The 13125-nt window shown below is 43.5% G+C and overlaps 1 protein-coding gene across 7 annotated transcripts in view; it reads left to right on the top strand.

Annotated features, from left to right (window-relative positions):
• The window catches only part of LOC143933546 (uncharacterized), a 47131-nt gene that overhangs the window by 17057 nt on the left and 16949 nt on the right, over positions 1 to 13125 (top strand). For 6 of the 7 annotated variants that reach the window (XM_077456473.1, XM_077456472.1, XM_077456478.1 and 3 more), the window contains 5 exons: positions 1037 to 1097; positions 2253 to 2363; positions 3987 to 4100; positions 7709 to 7807; positions 12243 to 12329. In XM_077456473.1, the coding sequence (XP_077312599.1) occupies positions 1077 to 1097; positions 2253 to 2363; positions 3987 to 4100; positions 7709 to 7807; positions 12243 to 12329 (432 nt within the window). In that variant the 5' untranslated portion in view covers positions 1037 to 1076. The remainder of the gene's footprint in view (positions 1 to 1036; positions 1098 to 2252; positions 2364 to 3986; positions 4101 to 7708; positions 7808 to 12242; positions 12330 to 13125) is intronic. The other variant, XM_077456475.1, reaches the window with a different exon arrangement.

The following is a 13125-nucleotide window of genomic DNA, read 5'->3' as shown; positions in this document are numbered from 1 at the left end:
CTTTCCAAAAAGGGGTCATTTGGGGGGTATTTGTACTTTCCTGGCTTGTTCTGGTCGCAAGAAATGAGATCGGCCACCAGTACATCAGATGAGATCAATTTTGTATGATTCGCACCACAGCTTGTAGACTCTCTAACTTTCACAAAGACCAAATAATATCCACTAATTTGGGTTATTTTTACCAAAGATATGTAGCAGTATAAATTGTGGCCAAAATTTATGAAGAAAAATAAATAATTTGCATAATTTTATCACAGAAACAAAGAAAAATGCGTTTTTTTTTATAAAATTTTTTCGGTCTTTTCTCATTTATAGCGCAAAAAATAAAAAACCCAGAGGTGATCAAATACCACCAAAAGAAAGCTCTATTTGTGGGGAAAAAAGGACAAAACCTTAATTTGGGTACAGTGCTGCATGATTGAGTAATTGTCATTCAAAGTGTGAGAGCACCGAAAGCTGAGAATTGGTCTTGGCAGGAGGGGTGTTTAAGTGCCCAGTAGGCAAGTGGTTAAGGGGGTAGCTATCACATTTACATAGGGTTGGCGCCTTTTATATTTTGAAATAATATAATGGATCCTGTATGCATACAATTTATTATACAATGTATCTTTTTCTCCATTCAAGCTTATCATAGCGATGAAGTGATCAGGAACTGGGCTTTCCAGTTCCTGATCATTAGTACAAGACCAGGAGCTATCATTGATAGTTCGGTGTCTCCGTGCTGGGACCAGCCTGTGCAGCTGTGCCTATATGGGCACACTCGTCGGGAAGGGATTACACTCCAATATACAGTATGTGTATGGAATTATCTACATGACTTTTTTTTTTTTTATAATTTTTTTTGATAGTTTTTAAATATAAATAAATATATATATATATATATATATATATATATATATATATATATATATATAAATATATATATATATATATATATATATATATATATATATATATAAATAAAATAAATATTTTTTATTTAAAATAATTAAATAAAACTCTAAAATGACTTGAATCACCTTTTTATTTCTTTCAGGTGATCTGTGCTTAGTGATATTCTTATACTCTGTTCAGCAATGAATATGAAATATGCCTTTGTAAGTATTCAATATTATATTATAACTTTTTAAAACTTTTGATTTATTTAAGGGGCCAATAATCAATGTAATAAAAAAAAAAATTCTAAACACTAAAATAAAAATTTGAGAAGCTCCTGTAATGTCGCGTACACACGTCCGGACTTTGTTCCAGCAGACTAGGTCCGACGGGATCAGTCCATTGGATAATCCGATCGTGTGTGTGGGCTAATCCGATCGTTTTTCATTTTAAAAATCAGACGGACCTAAAAATAGAACATGTTTCAAATCTGTCCGACTCAATTCCTAGCGGGAGAACCGTTCATCTGTGTGCTGGTCCGACGGACCAAATACGACGCAAGGGCAGCTATTGGCTACTGGCTATTGAACTTCCTTTTTTTTAGTCCCGTCTTATGTCATCACGTTCAAAACGAATGGACTTTTTAAATGGACTTATGCCCCATACACACAGTTGGACATTCCGACGACAAAATCCGTCAGATTTTTTCAGACGGATTTTGCCCCAAATCTGTCTTGTATACACACGGTCGCACAAAGTTGTCGGAAAATCCGATCGTTCAGAACGCCGTGACGTAAAACGCGTACGACGGGACTATAAAGAGGGCAGTAGCCATTAGCTTTCGTCTCGTAATTTATTCTGAGCATGCGCGGCACTTTGTCTGTCGGAATTGTCTACACGCGGTCGGAATTTACACGATCGGATTTTGCTGTCGGAAAATTTTAGATCCTGCTCTCAAACTTTGTGTGTCGGAAATTCCGAACGGAAAAAGTCAGATGGAGCCCCACACACGATCGGCTTTTCCGAAAATGCGATCCAATCGCACATTTTCCGTTGGAAAGTCCCACCGTGTGTACGGGGCATTAGTCCGTTCGTGTGTGGCCAAGTCCGTTCATTCGGAAAGTCCGTCGGAACTCTGCTGAAAAGTCCGTCAGGAAGACCGTCGGAGCAAGTCTGCCGGAAAAGTCCGGTCGTGTGTACGCGGCATTAGCTGATCTACAGGGGCTTCAACAGTTGCTTTTTCAAGGTGATTTTGGGTGTGTCGGATCGCGTGCCCCGCCCCCCATACTGTAACTTCACCTGCTGACCTCTATTTCACTACTGTGTTCTGAATTAAATCTTTAATATCTTCCTTTCTTTTTTTTCTTTTTTTAAAGAATGAGAGAATCCAGCAAATCAAAACATTCTGGCACAATGCACACAGAGATTTGGCCAACCACTGGCAGAGATGTATTTTTTTGGAGATGCTTCTACTCTTTATTGGAAAGGTATGTGTTCTGTTTCAAATGCTGCTTTATGCATTGATATATGTGCTTGGACCCAGTCTGTCCAGGCGGTATGATCACTTGCTGACTTTGCACCATCCACAGGCAGCTTAAAGGGGTTGTAAAGGTTCGTTTTTTATTTTATAAATAGGTTCCTTTAAGCTAGTGCATTGTTGGTTCACTTACCTTTTCCTTCGATTCCCCTGAGCTTTCCAAGTTCAGCCGAGCTGTCCTCCCCACCCCCCCGAGTATTTCCCCCACCTCAGCCGCGAGCCACGATACCGGAAAGTGACCCCCCCCAGGAGAGATGTCGGCCGCTGGAGCAGTGAACGAGGAACGCTGTGGGGGCTTTGATCTCAGGTAAGTAATTCATAATGAGCTAGTATGCTGTGCATACTAGCTCATTATGCCTTTGGCCCCTTTCACACTGGGGCAGTGGGTGCGTCGGCGGTAAAGCACTGCTATTTTTAGCGGCGCTTTACCGTCAATTTTGCGGCGCTATTCGGCCGCTAGCGGGGTGCTTTTACCCTCCGCTAGTGGCCGAGAAAGGGTTAAAGCCACCCACAAAGTGCAGCTACAGCAGCGCTTTGCCGGCGGTATAGCCGCGCTGCCCATTGATTTCAATGGGCAGGATCGGTGGAGGAGCGGTATACACACCACTTCTTCACCGCTCCAAAGATGCCCCTAGCAGGACTTTTTTTAGCGTCCTGCCAGCGCACCGCTCCAGTGTCTGATCCCTCGGGTCTTTCACATTGGACACACAGGAGCGGCTCTTTCAGGGCGCTTTGCAGTCACTATTTTTAGTGCTGTAGCACCTTGCCCCAGTGTGAAAAGGGGTCTAAGTCTTGCAGGTTTTTTGGAAATTTTTAAAAAGGGTTTACAACCACTTTAAATCCAACCCAATTTTACTTTGGTCTGTCGCAGTACAGAGGATGTATTTCCAGTCTTTTGAAGTGTAAGAAAACAATGACTCTTCTGAGCCCTGTCTCTCTGAATGACTAACACTGATTGAGGGAACCAGGAAGAAATGGGGAGGGTCTAGAGAGGACTGAACTAACTAGCACTAAGCGTGAGGGGAGAACAGAGGGAGAAAGCAAAATCATTGAATAAAACAGATGTAGTGGCCCAAAACCAACAATAGCAAACAACGGCTAACATTAACAAAGCAAGGTCCATAAAGACCTGGATGAGCTTGTTTGGGGTGCAGGAACATGACTGGCCTGCACAGAGTCCTGACCTCAACCCGATAGAATGCCTTTGGGATGAATTAGAGCGGATACTGCAAGCCAGACCTTCACATCCAACATCAGTGCCTGACCTCACAAATGCGCTTCTGGAAGAATGGTCAAACATTCCCATAGACACACTCCTAAACCTTGTGGACGGCCTTCCCAGAAGAGTTGAAGATGTTATAGCTGCAAAGGGTGGGCCAACTCAATATTGAACCCTACGGACTAAGACTGGGATGTCATTAAAGTTCATGTGCGTGTAAAGGCAGGTGTCCCAATACTTTTGGTAATATATTGTATATAAAATTATACCCATTACTTGCATGGAAAAGTGAAAATAGCCTCAAGAAAGTGTTTACTTTTTTACTTTTTTTACTTTTTTTTTTTTTTTTTTTAGACAAGAAGTGGATCTGAAAAAGTAAAAATACTTGGGTACCGGACCACATATTTCTTGTATCGTCACTGGCAACATATTATCTTTTTTTGTGCTCTTCTTCTATTTTATGAGCTGGTAAGTTGTTAAAAAAAGGAAAATGTATATTATTTGTCTATAATATAAATATAATATACATAGGAATAGACGGGTAATTAAATGAAATGTTAAAACATTTTTTTATACTTTTTTTTTTTATTCTTTTATTTATTTTATTTTTATTTTTTTATTGTTGTTATTTTATTATATATTAATTATTTTTTATTACTTTTTTTATTCTTTTATTTTTTTTTATTTTTTTTTATTATTATTTTTTCATTAACATTTTTTTTTTTTTATACTTATCCTTATTCATTATGGTAAAGGCTAAAAAAAAAAAAAAAAAAAAAAAATGCAATTACGTTTTAACCACTTTAGCCTCGGAAGCTTTGGCTGCTGAATGACTGCGCTATTTTTTTGCGGTTCGGCCCTGCGCCGTTTTAACTGACAATTGCGCGGTCGTGCGACGTTGCACCCAAACAAAATTGGCGTCCTTTTTTTCCCCCCACAAACAGATCTTTCTTTTGGTGGTATTTGATCACCCCTACGGGTTTTTATTTTTTGCCCTATAAACTAAAAAAAAGAGCGTAAATTTTGAAAAAAAAAAACACACTATTTAGTATTATTTACTATAATAAATATCCCCGTTTTTTTTTTTTTTAAAGCAATTTTTTTTCTCAGTTTAGGCCGATACGTATTCTTCCACATATTTTTCTTAATAAAAATCGCAATAAGCGTATATTGATTGGTTTGCACAAAAGTTATAGCGTTTACAAAATAGGGGATAGATTTATAGCATCTTTAGTCTTTTTTTTTACTAGTAATGGCGGCGATCAGCGATTTTTATTTTTTTATTTTTATTTTTTTATCGGTACTGCGACATTATGGCGGACATGTCGGACACTTTTGAAACATTTTTGACACCATTGGCATTAATACAGCAATCGGTGCTATAAAAATACACTGATTACTGTAAAAAAAAAAAAAAAAAGTCACTGGCAGGGAAGAAATTAACACCAGGGGGGCGATCAAGGGGTTAACTGTGTTCCCTCTCTGTGTTCTAACTGAAGGGGGGAGGGGACTGACTAGGGAAGATGACAGATCGCTGTCCATACTTTGTGCACACTTTTATTCTCGCATCCTCGTTTTGTGCAGTATGGAAAAGGACATTTGCGTGCATTTGCATGTGTGAGGTGTAAATTACCGACTAAAAATGCAGAATTTTCTATTTTTTTTACTGAACAATGCACGTCGCTTGTTGGCGCGCCTGTGTGCATAGGCACATTACAGTTACAGTGGAACCTTGGATTACGAGCATAATCCGTTCCAGGGGAATGCTTGTAATCCAAAGCACTCGCATATCAAAGCGAGTTTCCCCATAGAAGTCAATGGAAACAAAGATAATTCGTTCCGCGTTGACTTCTATTACATGCAATACCGCATGTGGCCAGAGGTGGGGGAAATACTCGGGGGGTGTGGGGAGGACAGCTTGACTGAACTTGGAAAGCCTCAGAAAGGCTCGGGATCCGAGTATTTCCGAATCATCCCGAGTATTTCCGAGCGGCTCCGAACCGTTCCGAGCAGGGCTTTTTTTTCTCAGAGAATAGGTGCAGGAACTCCCCCTTTCTGAGTCACCCCTTTTCTCCACCTCTACCCACCTCCGAGCACCCTCTACCTACCTCCCATTATTGCCCTTTTAGAGAATACAGAACCAAGTATAATTTTGTGGTGATAAGTAATTTGTATGGAATTTGTTAATGATAATAAGAAAAGCAGTAAAATTGATCCCCTGTATCCAGTAACAATAAAGCCCCCCCCTCTAGCAACAATAGATCCCCCCCCCCCCCCATTAACAATGGGCCACCCAAAACAAAATCCCCTGGCAGCAACAACAGATCTCCTCAAAGCCAGCATCAATAGACTTTCCAGCAGCCAGCAACAATAGTCCCCTTCCTCAACAGTAGATCTCTCCCAGCCATAACTTACTCCTCAGCAATATAAGACCCACCCCCAGCAACAATAGGTCCCCCACCGGTAAGAATAGACCCCCCTCCTGCAAAAATATATCCCCTCCAGGTAGAATAGATCTCTCAGCAGCCAGCATCAATAGACCCTCCAGCAGCCAGCAACAATAGTCCCCTCCCTCAACAGTAGATCTCTCCCATTAACAATGGGCCACCCGAAACAAAATCCCCCGGCAGCAACAACAGATCTCCTTAAAGCCAGCATCAATAGACTCTCCAGCAGCCAGCAACAATAGTCCCCTCCCTCAACAGTAGATCTCTCGCAACCATAACTGACCCCTCAGCGATATAAGACCCACCCCCAGCAACAATAGGTCCCCCACCAGTAAGAATAGACCCCCCCTGCAAAAATAGATCCCCTCCAGGTAGAATAGATCTCTCAGCAGCCAGCATCAATAGACCCTCCATCAGCCAGCAACAATAGTCCCCTCCCTCAACAGTAGATCTCTCCCAGCCATAACTGACTCCTCAGTGATATAAGACCCACCCCCAGCAACAATAGGTCCCCCACCAGTAAGAATAGACCCCCCCCTGCAAAAATAGATCCCCTCCAGGTAGAATAGATCTCTCAGCAGCCAGCATCAATAGACCCTCCATCAGCCAGCAACAATAGTCCCCTCCCTCAACAGTAGATCTCTCCCAGCCATAACTGACTCCTCAGTGATATAGGGCCCCCACCAGTAAGAATAGACCCCCCCCTGCAAAAATAGATCCCCTCCAGGTAGAATAGATCTCTCAGCAGCCAGCATCAATAGACCCTCCATCAGCCAGCAACAATAGTCCCCTCCCTCAACAGTAGATCTCTCCCAGCCATAACTGACTCCTCAGTGATATAGGGCCCCCACCAGTAAGAATAGACCCCCCCCCTGCAAAAATAGATCCCCTCCAGGTAGAATAGATCTCTCAGCAGCCAGCACCAATGGACCCTGTGGCACACCCCAGCACCCCTTACCATTACATACAGTCAGTGCTGGAGGTGCCGGAACTGCGTTCCGCCACGTTCTCGCTGAAAAAAAAACCCCTGGCTCCGAGTGTCCCCGGCGCCCCCCCCCACACACCTCTGGCTAAATGCGGTACTGCACCGACCATTAGCTTGAATTCTGCTCGTTTTGCGATACAACACTCGCAAACCGAGTCAGATTTTTTTTTTTAGGGCCGGTTCACACAGCGGGCGATGCGAGGCGACACGACTCGCCTCGCCTCGCTCCCGCAAGTCGCCCCCGTTCTGTACAATGGAACCGTTCTGAGAGGAGCGACTTGAGTCGCTCCGACTCAGAAAAAAGGTTCCTGTACTACTTTTGGGCGACCTCGGGGCGACTTGCATTGACTTCTATACAGAAGTCATCTGCAAGTCGCCGCTGAGGTCGCCGCAGGTCGCGGCGAGGCAAGTCGGAGACGCCTCGCCTTGCCTGCTGTGTGAACCGGCCCTTAAAGTTGCTCGTTTTTCAAAACGTTCGTTAACCGTGTTGATGTCTAAATAGATTTTCAGCACATCTATTATTTAAAAACAAACAACAATATATAGAAATATTTCCATTTGAAATTAAATTGAATATTTATGTTTTTTTTTTTTTTTTTATAATATTTATCTTACTATCTTCAACAACATCTCTTTCAAATTAGGAACAAAAAAGAACCAAGACATTTATAGCCTTCTGGTACAAGACCAAAATGTATTTGGGTGACCGTTGTCAGTGGGGCTTTCGGATGTTTCTTAAATTGGTAAGTTGTTTGACTTGGTAATATAGGAAGGTTCCTTAAGCAGCAATGTAATAAATGTCAGCGAAAAAGGTTAAATATGAATAAAAATTCCTTTATTACAAAAAATATCGAATATCATGTGCAATTAAAATATGAGCTCTGGTTGAACGATACATATTCCATGATAATGCAAACATACATGTACACAGCATTGCATTAAATAATGTTGGCTGTTAGAAGCCCCGGCGCGTTTCGACCTGTGCAGTCGCGGTCTTCTTCTGCGGGGAAGTTTGCTTTAACCGCTTCCCGACCAGCCGCCGCAGTTACACTGCGGCAGGTTGGCTCCCCGCCGTAGCTGTACTTAGGCTTGTAAGACACCTTAGCAGGCGTGCCCACGCCCGTAGTATGTCCCCGAAGCTGCACCCGCGATCGCTTGTGACAGAGCGGGAACTGGCATCTGTGTGTGTAAACACACAAATCCTGTGTCATGGTTATGCAATAGAGTTGGTCTGCTTACCTGTTTCCATGTGTTCATCTCTAGAGACCAGCCGACCCTCACCTGACTGCTTTTGTAATCCATCCTCTGGCATGACTCCACCCTAGCTCCTATCAGAGAGCTCTATATTAACCTGTGCACTGCAGGCCAACCCTGCTGATGAACCATTGTGTATTCCTTTGTGTGTTTAGCTTCCTGTTACCTGCTGTGTGCTCTTCTGTTGTTCCGTTACCGACTTTGGCGTGTCCTTGACTGTCCCTGTTTGCCTGTGATCCTGAACTATTGGCGTGTCCTTGACTATCCCTGTTTCCCTGTGATCCTGACCTATTGGCGTGTCCTTGACTATCCCTGTTTGCCTGTGATCTTGACCTATTGGCGTGTCCTTGACTATTCCTGTCTGCTTGTGGCCCCGACCTTGGCTTTATCCCTCACTATCCCTATCCTCCTGTTGCCTACTGTGGGTGCGAGCTGGGGGACCCTGGAGGTCGCGACCTGGAGCCAGTTGCAGCCAAGTCCATCCTCACCACTCGAGGCTCTGGTGAACACCTGCTGGCTCTTAGACTCCGCACCCCGGGAATATTACGCTCTAACCCTGGTGGGACCTGTCTCCCGTCCGCAGCAGTCAGCCGTAGGGTCCACAACCTTACGGTGCACTCCTGATCCCTACGGTGTGCATCTGTCACCTCGCCTCAAGGTGACCTGGCATCCTGGTTCTGTCAGGGGAAAGGAGACAGATCGTGTGTGCCTACTAAGTATGAACAACGATCTGTCTCCTTCTCTAGTCAGCCACATTCCCCCCACAGTTAGAACACATCTAGGGAACACACTTAACCCCTTGCTCGCCCCCTAGTGTTAACTAGGGATGGGCGAATGGTTTGGCCCGAGCATAAGTTCGGGCCTAACTTTGGTTGTTCAGATGTTCGGCGAACAACGAACATTGTGCGGTGTTCGCGGCAAATTCGAAAGCCACGGAACACTGTTAAAATCGAAGGGACATGAACATGAAAATCCAAAAGTGCTCTTTTTAAAGGCTTATATGCATGGTATTGTCATAAAAAGGGTTTGGGGACCCGGGTCCTGCCCCGGGGGACATGTATCAATGCAAAAAAAAAGTTTTAAAAAGGCCGTTGTTTCGGGAGCAGTGATTTTAATGCTTACAATAATGTACAATAAAGTACCACTGGAACATAACCTGAAAGGATAAGCAAACGTAAGCAATCGATTCTGACAGTACTTCTAGAGAGCAAACCCAAGTTTAACTACTTGATTACTGGCCACTTAAACCCCCCTTCTGTCCAGACCAATTTTCAGCTTTTAGTGCTGAAGTACTTTGAATGCCAATTGCGTGGTTATGCTACTTTGTACTCAAATTATTTTTTTATAATTTTTTTTCCCACAAATAGATTGAGGGTATTTTGAGGGTATTTGATCACCTCTGTGTTTTTTATTTTTGTTAACATTTTTTAAAAAGACCGAATTTAAAAAATGTTTTTAATATTTTGTTATAAAATTTTGCAAAGAGGTAATTTTTCTCCTTCATTGACGTACGCTGATGAGGCAGCACTGATGGGCATCGATGGGTGGCAGTGATGGGCACAGATGGGTGGCAATAATGGGCACTGATCCGTTACACTAATAGGCAGCACTGCTAGGTGGCACTGATTGGCACCACTGGTGGGCATTGATAGGTGCCACTTGTGGACATTGATAGGTGGCACTGGTGGGCACTGGCAGGTGGCACTGGCAGGGGTACTGGTGGGCACAGATGAGGTATAATTGCCTCTTCCTCTTCGGGACCGATGTCCCTTGCAGATAAGCCAGTGATCTGCTTTTTTTCATAGCGTGAGGAGAAATAAAAGCGATTGCCAAGCTTTTGTTTACATCATGTGATCAGCTGTCATTGGCTGACAGCTGATCATGTGGTAAGGGGCCGGGACCGTGATCACCCAAGTCTCAGTGATCGGTAATCACAGCGCGCGCAGGGAGCGTGCAAAGGGGAGGATGTCATGTGACGGCCTTCTGGAAATTCAGGTCCGCGCTGTGGCCATCATTCGGCTATAGCGCTGGTGGCAAGTGGTTAACCTTTAATCCTTATGAGAGATGGTGCTAAACAAGAATAGTATGAGGGCCCTTTTAGAAGCAATGACAGAATGTTCCCGTTGCAGATCTGATGTTCTTCACCGGCAGTTGGAGCTCATTAATTGTATACAATAATGTGTAGTAACCTAGTGATAGTATATCTTGTGATGACTGTAGCTAAAGATACTTATGTCCAGTGCTCAAATCAAGGTGCAATGAAATGTTCCCAAAGTAAAGCTGTCTGTGCACAGTGTCCCAGTGAAACAACAAAGGAAAGGTTTGCAAAGAAGGGCGGTAGCCCTCTCACCAATGACCAGGCCAACGTGACGCCTTCCAGCTAGCGAATCCCAGATGGATGTCCTGGCTGCGGACCCGCTTGCGATGATCACCTGTTGTGGAGCACGAAGAATGGGTTGCTGCACTGTAGAAGTGATGCTCATCAGATGTCCGATGAACAGCAGGCAACACTGGAGTCAGGCAGGAAACTGTAGACCGCATGGTAGACCTCGACCTCACTCCCCAGGCATGGAGATATCCTTCACACACGAGGCCCAGGCGGGAAGAGTCTGTGGGATGGGTCTCTGGCATCTTTTATAGCTCTCCCCAGCAATCTCCCTGGTGGTAACAAAGAACCCTGGGATATGTAGTCTGGGAGTATAGTCGTGCAAGGGAACAGCCATCTGATGGAACTACCAATCCCAAAATCCCTTTGATTGGGCTCAAAAATATGATGTCAGTCTACATAGTTACATAGTTACATAGTTAGTAAGGTTAAATAAAGACACCAGTCCATCCAGTTCAACCCGAGTGTCTACAATAGTCCATATCCCTGTACATTGCACACTCACATCGGTCCCTACCCTCAAGGATCCAACAATACAAGGTCCCCATTCATATACTAGGGCAGGGCTTGACAAATTTGCTTGGAATCTAGGAGCCAGCTTAAAAAGTTAGGAGCCAGGTCGGTAACGGCGATCCGGACCTGTCCCTGGCCTGACATGGAGACGAGTGAGGGGAAGATAGCGCCGAAGCCCCCCCCCCCCTTTTTTTCCTTAATTAAAATATTTTTTTTTTTTACTTTTTACAAAATAAATAAATAAACTATATATATATATATATATATATATATATATATATATATATATATATATATATATATATATATATATATATAATTAAATTAATATATATATAATATAGAGGAGCCATTTACCAGCCACCACACTCACCGTTGGGCAAAAGGCGCCAGATGACGCCCGCAATCACTTCCTTCTCTTCACTTTGGGGAGGAAATGGGCGGGCAGTGAAAAACAGGCAGGGGAGCTTCACTCCATTAGGAATTAGCATTATTGGAATAGGGTGTAATTTCTACATCCACCACAAGGTGGCGCCAGACTACCGAAAGATTTTAGAAGGCCGCAAAGCCGCGGCCTCAATTACTGGCCGGCGCGGCCCGATGCAATTGCGCGGCGGAGTTCGGGGTCCAAATGGAGACGGGATACCCCAGCAGCGTTGCCCCAGTCGCCAGGACACGAATTCTAGGCGCAAATGCGACCAGGCGCCCGGGGTTTGTCGATCCCTGTACTAGGGCCAATTTGGGACAGAAGCCAATTAACCTACCTGCATGTAATTTGGAGTGGAGTGCAGTCTAGTAACACTGGACACTAGAGGGATGATGTGTTATGCAGATATGGCAGGGAATAGCTGTCCATTGCAATGGTAGTCCATATTGCTACATCTGTACCTGTATAGAGGACTTCTCCTCCTCATTGTAACTAATACTATCTTATGGTGGGACTTTGTAAATGTAAGATTGTATGTCCAGTTGTGTACTTCAAAAAAAATAATAATTCCTTAAAAATTTATTTACTTATATTTTAGACAAAAAAAGGGGCAGAGAAAATGAAAACAAGCTGGGACATGACCAAAAAAATCTTTGCTGCTGCTCTTCACCTATTTACTGAACTGGTAAGTTGTTAGGAAAGAAAAAAACAAAAAATATCGCGCTTGGGGCAAAACCTAAAAGCTGCAACTAAAAACCATCAAAAATCAAATTATGGATCAAATCAGAAGAAAATTATACATAAAGTTGCGCTAGATATACGTGAAATCTATAGTGAAAAAAGTGATAAAACTCAGTATAGATTATATATAAAAAAAACAAATAAATCAAAAAAGAACACCATATGAGAAATTCAATCAAAAAAGGTCCTTATAACCAAGAGATCCTGGTTCTAACTAAAGAATAATGAACAGGGAAATCAGTCCTTCTCAAAAGTTTGATGAGACCTTCCTGGCTTTGCCAGTCACACTTCCAGACCGGAAAAAAGTTGGACTCTTACCGCAATGGATGGACTCCAAACCAACGGAGTCGTTAGCGCTGGCAGACAAACCCTCTGCAGGGATCACATATGCGTATTCCGTTCCCACACGCTACTGAGGGCGTGAGTACGTGCGAATCCTCTGAAGGTTACTGACACGGGCCGAAGAGTTCCGGGAACCAGCCGATCGTCCTGCTTTTCCTCTCGGTCGACACGAAGCAAAAAGGCAAGGTGGCCGTCCGATCGCTATGAGTTTCTGGAGTTATCCAAAGCTCTCCAATAACTTGTCGTATACAAAGGTTTTTCAGTGAGCAAACCTTAAAAAGTTTTGCGGCTTTGGTCGACGTAAATAAATATCTTCTTTTTGCGTTAAGAATGAAAATACTATTTAATCTTTATTGTTCTGGACCTTCCGATCCCAGGAGAGGCTTGAACCTGGGTGG

The sequence above is a fragment of the Lithobates pipiens genome, unplaced genomic scaffold (assembly GCF_037356315.1).
Source record: "Lithobates pipiens isolate NorthernLeopardFrog02 unplaced genomic scaffold, aLitPip1_a1.2 Scaffold_27, whole genome shotgun sequence".
Lineage (NCBI taxonomy): Eukaryota > Metazoa > Chordata > Amphibia > Anura > Ranidae > Lithobates > Lithobates pipiens.
The sequence above is the reverse complement of the archived record's forward strand: the minus strand, read 5'-3'. Positions and strand labels throughout refer to the sequence as shown.